Source organism: Mycetomoellerius zeteki, unplaced genomic scaffold, assembly GCF_001594055.1.
Source record: "Mycetomoellerius zeteki isolate Tzet28-1 unplaced genomic scaffold, Tzet1.0 scaffold128, whole genome shotgun sequence".
NCBI classification, from domain to species: domain Eukaryota; kingdom Metazoa; phylum Arthropoda; class Insecta; order Hymenoptera; family Formicidae; genus Mycetomoellerius; species Mycetomoellerius zeteki.
Window position 1 is genome coordinate 674,702 of NW_017256212.1, and position 16,389 is coordinate 691,090.

A 16,389-nucleotide genomic window follows, 5' to 3' on the forward strand; every position below is an offset into this window, starting at 1 on the left:
GCATTTATGCAGTCTGGAGATCACCTTTTATACGAAGAGTTAAAGACCGAATAATTCGTGTACTCTCTACTATTTTTTAATTAGTAGAGAGTACGAATTTAATTAGTTTACTAAAAGGCAAATTGCGAGATATTGGTAATTTATGAAATCGATAAAAGTACAACTAAAATATTATCTGCGCTGTAAATCACAGGTTATATCGCGGATGCTGTCAGATAGTCTTGACAAGCCATCTTAGTGTGCAATGCTCGTAAAAGGGTGCGATACACCTACGCTATTCGATGCTTGCGCGAACTGCGCGCCAGAGATAAGAAATTAAACGGAATTCTTATAAAACAGTAAGTGCTAGTTGTGTCCTTAATGTTGCCGTCAACGCCACAAGAGAAAGAAAACGTTCGTATTTTCTTGAATACCGGTTACGAAGTCCGTGAAGCCTGCACGTGGCCCTGAATGCCACGGCCGTGAGAGAATGCGTGCAACGCCCTTTCCGACGCGATATCGATTCATCAGTAATAGTGTCTTCTTATCTGGCGGTAGATTCGGTATATAGATTAATTAACCGAGAAATCCGCCGATATTGTTCGTGCGCTCAAACTACTATGCAAATTTACTTTGGTGATAAAGCGAATGGATATGAACAGCTTAGACGTCATTATAATATTTCATCGTAAACATTTTGTCACATTGTAGCTTCTGCAATTAGTAGCGCTGTTCGCGAAATGCACCGATCTTCTGCTGGACAGAAGTATGTAATAAAACCGAGTGAAATAATTGAGCAAAATCGTTTATTCGCATAGCGAATATCACAGCGAGAACTGGCATCAAAAGTCTTGATAGTCGATCTGTTAAGTGACAATGTATCCTTTATAAGAAGAATATTTTCTTTACTCTATAGACTCTAAATCAAAAAATAAAATTGATTTAAAAATTTAACGGATCTCTTATTATGAAAGATAAAAACTGCAAAAGATAGCATATAAAAATATGTAAGCAATATAGGGTCATGTAAGAGCCCATACAAATCCTATCATGCCAGTCAAGAATTAATGGCAACTCGTAATATTGCCGGTGTTGAAGAAATCTCGCCACAAGAATGTACCGCGACATTGAATGCTAGTCACCGACACTAGGCGATCGTTTTGCCGCAGAATGGAAGGAAACGATAAATAATATTGAGGCAAAGTACAACGTATCGAGACGGCCCATCGGCCGTTACGCATAAATGTGGATGAAAGTTTTTGCACGGATCTTTTTACTTAAATAGAAGAACAGACCTTTATATCGAGTAATCCCAAAACGAATATTCGAAATACTTTGCTAAGTCACGGTAGAACAGCGTGAGCGAGACGTATCACGAGATGTTTTTTTTCCAAGTTGTTAGAATAAAACAAGGAATGAAACGACCAAATGAACATGTTCACAAAAAAGTTCGACAAAAATAAAATCGTGTTGCTATGGAAAATGATAAATGAATGGTTATCTTTTCTGCAATCGTATTTCATTGGCAAATAAAATACTTCACTTTTCAAGAAAGAAAACACTCCCTTTGTGCACACATACGACCTTTTTATTAGTTATTAAAATTAGGTATAGGTTCCGATTTCATTGTAGCAACCTTATCAAATTAGTTATAAAAATGTTACTACATTAATGTATCGGAAAGCTTCTTAAAAATATGTTACTGTCCTCAACGCGATTACATATATATTTTTCTCAATCTATTTCAAAGCCACTTCTTATCGTTGTACTATGCATTCTTTTCTCTATGTTGAATTATATTATCTGTTACTGTCGAAATCTCGTTATGCGATTGATTTAACGAAATAAATAATATGTCGTTCTATAATAATTATCATATACGCATAATCATATATATGTTATCACATACTTATCAAATAGAATTTAATATATTTTACCGATTGAAAGAATTTTGTAAACAATAAAAATTTTATATTTGTATTAAACGATCCACTCATATCTTTATTAAAATTTTATGTTAAATTTTTAACATATTTGAGTGTTAATTTAACATGATATATGATTGTTATTTGATATATGATGGATATTTTGTATGAAATTAATATTCAACATTTCTTAGTGTCAAAATAATATAATTTACGAGTGAACAAATAACAAAATAATATGTAATACATTCACAGTCCAAATATATTAAAAATTTGCGCTCTACTCTTATCGCGCCGTTACTCTCATTTGCCACATTATTGCTATTATGTGATATTAAATAACACAAAGAGTATTTTAAAATATAAATTCTGTAGTAGAATTTCAACACTACCTTATATATTTCGCACCGAACTTAATTTTTTTCGTTTTAATTATTAACATAATTTGACAGTGGTATGGATCATCATTTCTTTTATTTCAATATGATTTTATTCATTGACTACAGGTAACTGATGTATTGCGATTATTAACTTTAAGATTCAAATATTTTACGACTATATTTTACGATTATAATCGTTGGTTACATCATTGTAGGATTCCTAGTGGTTCACTACCATCCAGTCTTTCAACTGGAGAGTTTACCCTATAATGGAGGAAATGGTTACCGCCGCACAATGATTTTGACCGGACAACAATTTACTGTAATTATTTCTTTTTCTTTTGGTTTGGACTGTAACTAATGGATAACATTTTACTGTAATAATTTTGTTTTTGCTGAAGAAGGCTAATAAAAGATTAGCCGAAATATGTACAAGTTAATTCTTTTTATTTGAGATAAAGTTTTTTCAAAGCAAACTGCGCGCCGTTTACAGTGCTAATTCCCAATTGCCTATTTGTCATTTGTTTATAAATTCTAAGATAAATTTAACACATCGTGAATGTTAATTTTTTTATTATGAATTACGAATTTTTACTTCTTTAATTATTTAAACAGCGTATGTTTTTATCAATTTTAATAAAATGCAATAGTTAGTTTAAGAAATAAGAGGGTGTCTTTTAAGATATATATATATATATATACATATACACACATAATATATATATATAAAATATGCAGAATGTAACTCATAACATTGTGTGTGGTTGTTGTAAGAATCCGCTTATTATACGTAGGTATACCTTCCAATCCAGGTGCACAGGTACGCTGTGCATGTACTATATAATCGAGCAGCATCCTATAAAATTATGCAAAAGACTTCCAACGATATATTGCCGACGTTGTCATGTCGAAGTTATCGGAAAAAAATGAGGAATATGATCTACAGCAAGGTGGACATTAAATGATCTTATAACTACCTTACATTTTTATATAAAATTCAAAACTGAGATGCAGATTCTAACATTACTTATAAATGATTTTCTCAAAACTTATTAAAAATATTTTTATCAAAAATTAAAATTAAAGTTAAAAACATCTAATTAACACTAAATATAAACAAATACGTAACTTTTATACATATTAATAATTTGATACATGAATTTGTCATATTATTACAATGTTTATAACATAAATTTTATCGTAAAAGAATTACTATTTATATCAAAGCAGTTAGTTAAAAACAAATACGTACTTAATTAAAAATACTAAATTAAGAATAAATTTTGTTTAATATTGATGCATTTTTAAACTATATGCATTAATAGTATAAAAAATTATTGATATATGAAATGAATAATTGAAAGTAGAAAAATAAATACAACAAGAATTAATGATTTTTAAAAAAGTATTTTTTTATCAAAAAAAATATTGACGGATTAGAATCTGATCGGAAACTTCCTTAGCAGCTGTTGCTTCACCATCACTGATCGTGCTGTTTATTGATGATTCCGCTAGATCAAAATGTCGCATAATGCGACGCATGTGTGGTCACTCAGCTATCACAACATAATGTAAAAATGCCATTGTGTTTACTAAAAGAATTTCGATTTTCTTTGATTCTGGCACACATTTTAATCTAAATCCGATAATGTGAGTGACATTGTTATCATCATACAAAACAAAATGTAAACAAAACGTGTGCATAATTGTTAGATGTGACATAACCTATTCTTCTAGCGAGTTATGTTTGATGACGTTCTTTTTGTTCAATATATTTTACATATTATTTTTTTATACTTTGTTTTCCTCATTCCTTACTTTACACGATTGTATACCGCATGAATATTTGCGCGTTCCGAACACTATATTATTTAAATCTATCTATAAACAAGCTATTCTTTATACATACTAGGAGCAGTCAAATGAAATGTAGCAGAAATTCTGACATTGGAATCAACTGACTTGTTAATAATTATCATAGTTGATAAGGCACTTTTTCCATTGTGAAACCAAACGATGGATGCCCTATTCAGAAAATTCCTTAGGCTACTGAAATCAAACCCACTTGTAAACAACCTCCTGTACTGCTGTGTCTAACAGAAATTTTCTACCTTTCAGATTCTTCTTCAGTATCCTTACTCTATAACTTTTAACGACAGTTCAGTATCGTTATGTTATTGTTGCCCAGCTTTTTTACTATGTATACTATCTATGTAATTACAATATAATGATATCGACGCTGTTGTTAAAAATTACAAAATCAGAGTACAGATCTCTAGAGATGTGCAAATTACATGGCACAATTTTGGTGGGAAAATACTGGAGCATCCTGTCTGTAGCCCAGACTAATTGCTATGTGATTTTCATACCTTTGGAGACTGAAGAAAAATCTGAAAGGTAGGAAATTTCCATCGAACATAGCAGTACAGGAGACTGTTTACAGTGGGTTCAATTCCCAAAGAATTTTATACACAAAGTATTCGTTGTCTGATTTCATAATGGAAGAAGTGCCTTGCTAACTAAGTGATTATTGATATGTTAGTCGATTTTAATGTCTGAATTTTTCATCCACTATGTTTTATATTTGATTGCCTCTAGTATATATATATATATATGTGTGTGTGTATGTGTGTATGTGTAAACTAATCTCATTTTTCGTATTTTGTAGTACAAGAGCTTAATTAATTATGGATCCACAAATTCAACAGAAGATCTTACAATTTGAGACCTTCATAAACGACGTGCTGAAAGCTGATCTTGCAAAACTGGCCGAAAAGCTTGACACTAAAAATGCTGACGTCACCGAATTTTTACAATTGAAATCGGTGATAACGACGTTTCAAAATACAAACGCTGAAAAAATCGGTTTCAAAACTAAAGTCGATATTGGAAATAATTTCTTTATTCAAGCACATGTTCCAGATGCTTCCAAGATCATATTGGATGTTGGTTTAGGACATTATATTGAATTCACTTTAGACGAAGCTTTAATCGTTATAAATATACGGATCAAGTTACTTGAGCAACAAATAGCGAATTTACGGAAAGCAGTTGCAAGAACCAACGCCCATATTAAGTTAATTCTTATTGCTATTAGAGATTTGCAAGGAATGAGAGACATTTGAAATATTGCTGTAACAAAAAACGATTTAATGTAAGAATATTTTTTAAAAATATAGCTTTATTTTGTTTATAAAACAGAAATGCTCTGCATATTGAGGTGTATATATGTGGTAGCTGTATATAATTCATTTTTATATATTTCTCAATAAACTCATAAAACGATAGTTCTATGCATTATTTTCAAACTTTTTTTGTTCTACTTTTCTAAAACTATAATCTTAAGACACATTTATGTTAAAGATAGCGATAATTAAAATAATTGATAAAATAGTATTTCATGTAATTCGTCTAACGTATTTTTAATACATCCTTAACCAAAATAAGATGATACGTTTCAAAAGTGCTCCTTCTGTTACCTCTATCAAATTTTAGATGCAGCCACTTATGGAAATATGTATGAAAGTAGCCTTCCCAAGCAATTTTTCCCTATTCTCTCTTCATATGTGCATTTTGTACTTTATGACTTAAACTGTCTCTGAGCTATACTGTCTACAAGTTAAAGGCTTACATAATTTCAAGTGTTTACCAGTATACTCTTATGCATATGTTATTCACCCCTATTGGGTATAAAGAATGTTCACACACAATGTAGTCATTTATTAACTCTTCGAGATCTTAAAGCAAGAGATTTAGAGATCTCTTCTTGAAGATGGTGTTAATAGTATTTTGGATAAAAATTTCTAAACTGAATTGCTGATATATGTAATATTATAAAAACTATTTCTTTAATTATAAGTTATTTTTATATTTTGTACATTTATAATATTAATGTATATCTTAATTGTAATTATCAATACAAATTTTTAATTCTTTTTGCATAATAAAAAATCCATAATTTAATAATTGATGTGTTGTATGTTATTTTTTGTTTAAATATAAATGCCAAAGGTTACATTATCATAATAAGACTAAAGACGCGTTATACTCTTATAATATGATAAATTATTTCATAATCTATATTTTTGATTAGTTGATTAGATAAGTAAGAAAAGTTATTAAAACTTTCTATATAAGCCCTATATAAACTTCTACCGGTAAATAAGGTTCTATCATCAGTAGATAATATCTACAATAGTAAGGTAAATATATAATGTTACATAAAAAATAATTGCGTTTTATTTGTTGATAAATAATTTTATGCTATAAATGATAAAATATGTTTTTAGTAATGATATTGATAGTAAATGTTTTATCGATAAATTTTTAATAATGTTGTTCTTGAAATAGATAGATGGCATCAACGAAAAGTCTCAAATATTTTTTTATAATGTATATATATTAAAATGTTTATATATTCTATTTAAATTATTTATGTACATGTACTTATTTAGATGTTCTTATCTTTCTTATTTAAATTAATAGTAACTCTGAAACCGAAAAAGTAAAGTATCATTAAAAAAAAGTAATTTAATGATTAAGAGGATGCTAAAGTCATTCTGTTTTACCATGATTACGTTTTAGGAGAAATCTTTGAATTGGCTTCACGGATTGCAAAAATTTTTTTACAGAATTAAAAAACGCATAAAAAGAAATCCCGGAAAACACGATTTCACAAGAAAATCGGAAAAAAATTCACTTTTTCTGTCACGTTACCTGAGGTTAATATTTGCTTGATATAAAAGTTTTATAGCTTGTAGATTGAAAATAAGCGTGAAGAGGGATTCAGCGTACTTGAACAAACACTATTGACAAGGGAAGTTTCACAACTGTCCAGAACCGATTTGATTCTCCATGAAATATGTTGTTAAACACGAAAATCTAAGAAACACGTATTTATATAAAATTTGATTTTAAAGATCTTAAGTTCTATAGATGGCTTATTTTTAATTTATCATTTTCATATAATAAATAAATATTTTTCCATTTGTGTTTTTATGAATATTTTTCATCATCAATTAAAAAATTTTAAACAAATAAATAAAAATTGTAAACAAATAGAAAATGATTTATTTATATGGAAATGATAAATTAAAAATAACCCATCCATAGAACAATTGAAGATCTTTAATCGGTCTCTTGTCTTTTTTTTTGGTATGACTAATGGTTCCGACGATATAATAATTTAAATGTTTGCATGAGCGACATTTTTTTATGAATTTCTGCAACTTACAAGCGTGAATAACTTCACAAAAAAATCTTAATTCGTAAAACACGTGTCTCATGTTTTTATCTGTAGAATATGTTAGCAAATTAAAAAAAAAAATAAAATGACAATGTTTCAAAGGTGCCTGGTTTGACGTGATAATGCCTCAGATTTTAAGTATATACTAATAGTCATTTTAAGGAGAAAATGTGTAAAATATTAATTTACTTTCAATGATAGATACAAATCAATACAAATTCAGTTATGTTAAATTTTGTCCTGTGTTATTTTTTTTTATGATCCTGCCAGCTTAAATATTAAACTAGCAGCATCACTGTTTTCTTAGAAATGACACATAATAGAATTGTTTGGGGTAGTACAAAATTGTACAAATTCAATCCTATTGATTTCTGATATTATTTTTCTGTTTTTCTTTTATTTTGGTCCTGCCAGCTTAATAGTAAGTTATCAGCGCCACGATTTTTTTCGAAATGGCACACGGTACAAAATTATCATTAATAGTACAATTTAGTACAAAATGAGTACTAAAAATTCTGATAGGTCCGATTTGATTCTGCTAATTTGGTCTTGCTAGCTTTATAGAGCTTAGTTGGATAATCTGATTAAAGGAGGTGGAGCAATAAATTTCTAATACTAAGAAGAGGTCAATTCGTGACTATTTTCTCAACTCGAATCGTAATATCAAGACAAATATGAAGTCGACTAATCCACATTTAAATAACTAAGAAGCCATACATCCATACTAGAATATAATTTGCCACCATGGCTGTATACTTGCATCCATCAAATCAACTTTTACACGTGAAATATTTTTTTCGATATTATTATTATCGATCAATCTAATATAAAATACGTAGTCTTAGAATTTATTATGCTAATGTAGTTATTTAAATATATATATATATAATATAGAAGATGTTATTAAAACATGAATTATTATATAATAAATAACAAAACAAATACATAAAATTAAAAGAAAAGATAAAATTGTGCTCATAATAAACTTCTTTTTTATTTATATGTTAACGTTAAAATGATCCTATATATAAAATAAGAAACGGTAGATGAATTGTAAAATTGTACATATGTTTAATATTTTAATGATATATAAAAAAAAATACGTGATTTATATTGATTTTATTATATCGTTCTTTTTTATTTGATGTACATTTTAGCGATATTTGACGATGAATTCTTCACGGGGCATTTTGTTCATCAATTACAACCCTGCGATCTAAGCCGACGTTAGGGGTTCTTGGCCTGCAGATGAACGCAAAGCGCAGTAGGTTACCAACACGAGCGGTTGTTAACATCAATATTACTCACACAAGAGTTGATTTCTTAAATGTCGATAGACATGTACAAATTAAAGTCACAATGTAAGAAGAGATTGCCAAATCTTTCTCCAAAGGTGTGTATCTTACTTATATGCTGTAATACTCAGTTTTTAATAAGTGTTCATCCCTTTTTCCATTAATCATAATTAATATATAAAGTTTTAACTTTCAGAAGAATGATTTTTCAATTTCACATCATTACCTATACTTATTATATTCCATAACTTTAGATTTTAATACAAACAAAAGGTGTTTATAATATATGTATTGTTCCGATTATTACATCACCACGACGCGGCGAAGCTTAAAGCGATTAAGCAACATCCGCGGACACATTTAATCTCAACTGACAAGGGAACCTCTCAAATTCTGATTTTAATGAAACTTTGTGAACTTGTAGCTTACATAAAGAGATGAATTTAGAAAATATCAGTTGCGACTAAAAAACGGTTTGAAGGGGTGAAATCACTCTTTATGTGAAATTCATCTCTTTATGTAAGCTACAAGTTCACAAAGTTTCATTAAAATCAGAATTTGACACCTCGAGAGGTTCCCTTATAAGTATAACGTTGATTTTTGCCATGAAATCTAATGTTATTTATTACCTACTATAAAATCCATAATATAATTCTTATGATATTATACTTTGAATGAATTTGTAAAGATATACATACGTTAGTTAACCTCGCATATTTAATTAGTTGACGACATCAATAAAATGTGTAGCGCTGTTCTTAATAAATTAAATTTAATTGAGACTTAAGGGGATGCTGGAGTGACCAAACTTATCACATTACAGTCGTATAAAAATCTTCGAATTGACTGAACGGAATAAAAAATCCTTTTATAGGATTAAAATAGACACAAAATTAAAATGTGGTGCAGTGAATTTTATTCTAAAATCGAAAGAATGTTAAAAAATTTTTTAACTTTTTTTCGATTTTAGTACAAGGTCCACTGCACTACCTCTTAATTTTGCGTCTACTTTAATCCAGTAAAAGGATCCTGATTTCTTATTCCGTTCAGTCAATTCGAAGATTTTTATACGACTGTAATGTGATAATTTGGTCACTCCAGCATCCCCTTAAAAGAGATAAAACAAATGCTAAAGAATCTTGTGATATGTACCATTTAATGAAAAATACTATAATTATTTAAATATAAAAAGTAATCCGGAACTAGTGCCTGATCCACATCTAGTGCTTTTACTCCAAGTTTTACCCTATACATAAGTCGTTGAGTTTCCTGGACGAATCCCGGTATGATATACAGAGTGTGCAACATTGCGTATCCACGGCAATAGCTAGAGTGATTCCTAAACATAATCCTTGTCAAGTTAGTGCAGGTTATATCCAGAAGTCACCCTGAGAATTCGCACATTGTACACTCTGTATATAATACCGGAGTATTCGTTCGAGAAGCAACGATTCGTATATCTGTGATTGCCTCGGTGCGTGCTTTCATAATAAAAATTGCAGTAAAAATCAATTAATAAAAAATTAATAACCTAATCTAACCCATCCTATCCTATGCGACACGTGAGCGCGCGCGCGCCTGGTTGCGTATATGTATGCGTATAAGTGATTAGCTGCGTTCAGTTCAGCAAAAAAAAAAACAGTTTTCCAACTATAAAATTTTTGAATATGATTGGTTTATACATTTAGATCCAGTGAGGAACTAAGAGCAAGACTAATCATGTTAAAGAATTTTACAACAGTTGCAAATTAGCTGCTTTTTCTACTGAACGTAGCTATTGACTGTAACCTTCCCGTTTTTATTATATCCGGATACTACTCTGAAGCTACAGATATTCGTGGAGAAATTCTGTGGGAGATGGTGTACTGCGGACATTAGATTATTCGCAGAACGTATCTCGTCAATCGCAGTACGTTTGAGATTGTTCTGAGATTATCGCAATTATATTTTTGCGATAATCTCAGATTATTCTCAGTATCTCAATGTGCTGTTAAGGATCATTTATTCGCAGCCTCAAATACGCTAAAATATTATTATTATACATATTATAATGTGGCAATATAAAAGTATATTTAAAATTCTGCTTGATAATATAAAATATTCATATTTAACCCTCGAACGTGAAATTTTTAAGGCACAGTCGATATTTTGATTGTTAACTTTTTAAGAAAATAGACAGATGGCGGAGCTCGCTATCGCATCCTAAAAAAACTTGATGATAACGACATCGTATGTGTATACAGGGTCACCAATGCAGTTATTTGCTTCGTTACAAGGACGAATAAAAGTCGTGTCTATACCCTCAATGATTCAAAGTGCAATCCACGTAAGTATTTATTTCAAAAACTTTTTGTTCTTTTTCGTATTTTACAAGTTTTTTTATGATAATTTCAACAGTTTATAGAAATTTTGCTTTAAAATTAATTTTTCTACATTTGTTATTATTTTTTTACTGATGCCAATGAATATATATTTTTTTATAAATATATTTTTGCACTTTACAGATTTTTTATATTAACATTAAAAAGTGTTATGTTAATAAATTTTTGTAATATGGAAGAAACTTCTGCGTTTTTTAACTCATAAAAGTTTTCATTTTCATGTTCTCAAATAATTCAACTTTTTGAAACCAACATTTGTTTTTTTTAAGTGCATATCCTTCAGTACTGTAGCCTAAAAGCATTTCTTTTCATTTACTCATAAAAGTTATGAATTTTTAACCTATATCACGTTCTTTCAAACTCCGATTTCAAAATGTAAATAATTAATAAATTAAAATCCAACTTCTATTACAGTAAAAACTTAATGTTAAAAGTTTCACAAGTATACAAGAATTTTTTCAGATTTTTATATAGAAACAATAAAAAAAATAGTAATAGCTCAAACTGCAAGCCATGATCGAAAATTTCGTGATGCCGGTGAAGGGTTAATAGATATGTCTAGAAACGTTATCGATTGTACGAATCAAAATTGTATTGTTACTATATACTGTCGCGATTAAATGAAACAATATGTCTAAAAACGTTATTGTTCATACACATCAAAATTGTATTGTTATTTGTTGCTATATGCTGTCGCGATATTAAATAAAACGATAAAAAAATATAGATTTATGTCAAAGTGTTAACAGCAATTAATTTTTAGAGGATTATATAAGCGATGCTTGCTTTTATAAATATAGAGGATCGGATTAAATCTCTAAAATTAACAAGCGCAAAAAATAATTTTTTATCCTCTAAACTAGTGTTTACTAATAAATTGTCATGTTTCTCTGTTTGAAATATCTCTCTACTTTACTCAAAATATTAACTCTATCTACGTAGATATTTCAGTAAAATGCTGACCCGACACTACGTTTAATCGATATTAGCAATCAACCGCGTGACAGAAGTTCAATGATTACGAGAGTTTCACTTATTCCCTCCATCACATACACATGCGATATCACTTTATAATTTCATCCATAATGTAACATACCTTTATTGTTACTATATCATTTCTACATGTTTATTGGCTATTAAATTTTTCTTAGATTTGTTTAATGTTAATGTGAACAATATAATCGCTTTATCTTCTTTTTATTGACTTTATTTTCCAGGATATGGGAATTATGGATATTTATCATTATCTTATCGACGAAATTTCGGGTAAATAGACAGATAAAGAAGTACTTAGTTGAATTTTATATTTATGGAAAAGATTGTATATATTAGGTATAAATAATGTGTATATAAAAATACAGAAATACTAATATAGCATAATATATTATAATCAATAGTATAATAATATAATCATAAACAAAAATTATTTAATTACGTATGTCGAAAAGATGTTTCTATTAAATGATATAACCTTTAATCCTTTTCTTTATATAGCAATTATTAATTTTTCGTACTTTTTTTACGAGTTGCGACGTTACAATCTTTTTCACAAACTTAAGGAGGTTCGCCTATTACTTTGGAGTCAAAAATGCGACTGAAATAAATTATCATTACAGCGATTCCGTATCATATGCAATATTGGTGTAATGAATTGTGGATACTATTTATGTGCTATATTCTTAGTAAATTATTAGTGTATAGAATATATTAACAAATGTATGAAATTAGGTGCGTTCGGGGAGACGCTATTAGCGCTATGTCTGTCATTCTATCCTTGTTTTACGTCTAATAAACAACGAAGATAGAATGACAGAAGTAATGCTAATAGCGTCTCCCCGAACGCACCAATTGTCAACGACTCGGGAGGTCGAGTATATATTTCGCCAACGTTGCACTGCGTTGCACTTCACGATGTGACAGGCAATGACCGGCTATGGCGAATGATAAGGGAGAAATTCAGAATCGGTATAAAGGCCGATTTTGTATTATTTTCATATTCTGTTTCACACCGAGATCGATTCTAGGTTATATGAAGTTAGCTTCGTATCAGCTGTGTACTGCGGCGTTGCCAAGTCTGTTACTACTAATGCGATCCGTGAGGTAAAGGTAAACTTTGTGACAATAAAATTTTAAATCCATACGATAAAGTCCGATTTTTCTTTTTTGTACACAATTGTTGATATTTCATCTGTCAAATGCTAGTTTTTCAAAGTCCTAAGTTGACTAAGTGCATATTAATCGGTGATTATTTACTTCGGAACGACCGCCTCCCATAAGGCGATATGTTTAAAATAGTCAACTTCAGAATAACATTACAAGAAAACTTAAAAACTATGTCATCAATATTGCTCGAATTGTGAGATTATTTGTGTACAGTATATATTTATCTACATCATATAAAAAAATTAAGACTCTAAGTTGATTTTCGACTAACAGGCGAACCTCCTTAAATATATTATTATGATGAGTATTTAATAGTCAAATGTTTAAATTGTTTCTTCAATTTTCAGATCCTAGAGTTTCTGATTGGCCTTTGATGTCAAATCCGTTTGGTATAATATTGATTTCACTCGCTTATTTATCTTTTGTGCTTTATCTTGGACCACTTTATATGAAAAAAAGAAAATCTTATGCGCTTATCAAGACTATGATATGTTATAACATTTTTGTTGCAACTGCAAGCGCTATTATTTTCTATGGCGTAAGTATACGTAATAAATAAATAAATAATTTAATATACGTGCGATAAAAGATTTTTTAGTTATAAATATTTTATATTTTCTCTATTTATATTTCTCTATTAATATTTTTAAATCTAAACTATAATTTCTTATCCGTTTTCTAGTTACTTACATCTGGCTATACAACACATCTATCTATGGGATGTGAACCTTTTGTAATTTCAGATGATTCTATGTCGCTCAGCGTAAGTAACTATTAAAATTTATGTTAAAATTAAATTTTATATCATCGTTCATTCTGACTACGTTAAAAAATTATTTAAACAAAACCTTCCATAATTTAATATGAGTATACCATAATTTAATTGAAAATTAATCAATAGAAGAGTCTTTTTAATATAGAAACATCCGAGATAATAAAGTTTTATTATTTACAGATGGCTCGATGGGTATGGTGGGTTTTAATTCTAAAAATCACTGAGCTTGCAGATACTGTGATTTTTATTTTCAGAAAAAAATATAATCAAATTTCATTTCTTCACGTATATCATCACACAGTGACAATCTTTTTGGCATGGATTACCTGTAAATATGCACCTGGTATGCATTAGAAAGCAAAATTGTAATGATTTTAGAAGGAAATTTAGTGAATTATGGAATTCAAACGTTTCGATCGAAAAAGATATTGAGAGTATTACACGTACTCTCTAAAAGTGAATCAGTGTATTATTACTGACTTCAGTGCTACACTTATAACTGATGTAATCATCAGCGAATATTTACTGTTTTTCAGTAATAAATACACTGATTCACTTTTAGAGGTTATTGATTTTCTGCAGATTCAATCTGTAGAAATATATAATACCATAACTTCTAAAAATGAATCAGTGTATTATTACTGAAAAACAGTAAATATTCGCTGATATTACAGTTAGAAGTGTAGCAGAAGTCAGTGATAATACACGTTAATTCACTTTTACAGAATATATATTGATCTAATTCTAATTATATAATGATCCACTTTCATATTTTATCTACAGGTGGCATGTGGACCTTTATAATGATGCCCAATTGCGTAGTACATGTAATTATGTATATATATTATCTTTGTGCCTGTTTGGGACCAAAAATGCAGAAGATAGTAGCTCCTTGGAAAAAATATGTGACTCGTTTGCAACTGGTATGTAGTTATTTTACATCAATTTACGTTTGTTATACGATATTGTATTGTACGTTGTTCCAACTAATTTTTAGCCATCGCTGTTTCAAGATAATAAGGTTTCCACATTCGATTCGATAAGTTTTGAAAAGCATAGCGTTCCTATACCGGATTCATACGGGCATATGGAATAGCGCGTTTCGCGTGATATGTTCATATATACGCGGACTTCATTGTGGTTACAGCGCTCCTGTAACTCGATAACTGGCTTTTCACGAGGGATTGAAAAGTTCCGTAAGCGCTGCTTGCAGAATCACATGTGTTCTCGTCGAATCTCAATTCGGTTTGCATTTGAGCGTAACAGCGAGGGGCAGGGAGACGGGTGGACGAAGGCTCGCAGTACCGTTTTTAATTAAATAATCCGTTACCAGAGAATTTTTATTTCCAGCGATATCGACGGAACGATTTATCGGGTTACGTGGTTGTTTAATTTCGCGCGGAGCTTTTGCGCTCTAAAATTCCAGTCAGGTTGGACGAGGAAGGGCAAAATGGCGTGTGCTTTTTTGCATGCAATATATCGAACCCGTCAAGCGTGCACTATATGTGAATATTATGTGTCCTTACTACTTTTACACGGTGTCGTGAAAATATTTATTTACTTTCTTCGGAATAATTCCTTAATGAGACGTTTAAATACTTTTAGACTACTTCGATCTAGGAAATTTATGTGTAAATATTTCACATTTATAAATTTTAATTAGCCGTTAAAAGATATGCGCGAAGTGGTTATTGTAAACATGTGTCTTTTCATTTATTACGTTGAAATTCAACATATATAATTTTCTTCGTTTCAGATTCAATTTACTATTATGGTGATCCATACGTTTCAAGCACTTCTACCGTCTTGTGAACCAACGCGGAAACCATTAGCATACATTTACATGTCTCAAGTTGTTATCGTATTCTATATGTTCTTAGATTATTATAGGAAATCGTACTTGCGAAAGAAGATTGAATAAATATTAAAAGTAATATTTTATGTAATAATTAGTCCAGAAGATATTGAAGCAATGCATTTACATCCGCGGATTTGAATAATTGTCATCTGAATAAACAAATAAAGTTTCTCTGTTGTATTGTATGTATAGATTAATTTATAGTTAGTTTCCAAATAAGAATGCATGCAAATTTTCAATAATTTGTAATGATCACTAATCTAGATGAATGAAATTGGAAATAGTAAAATTTTACAAGTTATGCGGAAATTCATAAATTGTATAAAAAAGAGGAAAAAAGTAAAAATTTGTATTTATTAATTTATTATATATGTACATATATTAGAAC

The 16,389-nt window shown here is 29.6% G+C and overlaps 2 protein-coding genes across 2 annotated transcripts; both read left to right on the forward strand.

Moving 5' to 3' along the window:
• Positions 1 to 3,822: 3,822 nt before the first annotated feature.
• On the forward strand, positions 3,823 to 5,426 carry Uxt (Uxt prefoldin-like subunit). Its single transcript, XM_018461789.1, has 2 exons — positions 3,823 to 3,934; positions 4,953 to 5,426. Exon 2 carries the CDS (start codon positions 4,972 to 4,974, stop codon positions 5,407 to 5,409), a length of 438 nt encoding a protein of 145 aa, XP_018317291.1. The 5' UTR covers positions 3,823 to 3,934; positions 4,953 to 4,971; the 3' UTR covers positions 5,410 to 5,426.
• Positions 5,427 to 11,068: 5,642 nt separating this feature from the next.
• On the forward strand, positions 11,069 to 16,127 carry LOC108731452 (elongation of very long chain fatty acids protein AAEL008004). Its single transcript, XM_018461797.1, has 7 exons — positions 11,069 to 11,150; positions 12,423 to 12,471; positions 13,716 to 13,906; positions 14,051 to 14,131; positions 14,324 to 14,486; positions 14,927 to 15,066; positions 15,900 to 16,127. Exons 1-7 carry the CDS (start codon positions 11,076 to 11,078, stop codon positions 16,062 to 16,064), a joined length of 864 nt encoding a protein of 287 aa, XP_018317299.1. The 5' UTR covers positions 11,069 to 11,075; the 3' UTR covers positions 16,065 to 16,127.
• The last annotated feature ends 262 nt before the right edge of the window (positions 16,128 to 16,389 follow it).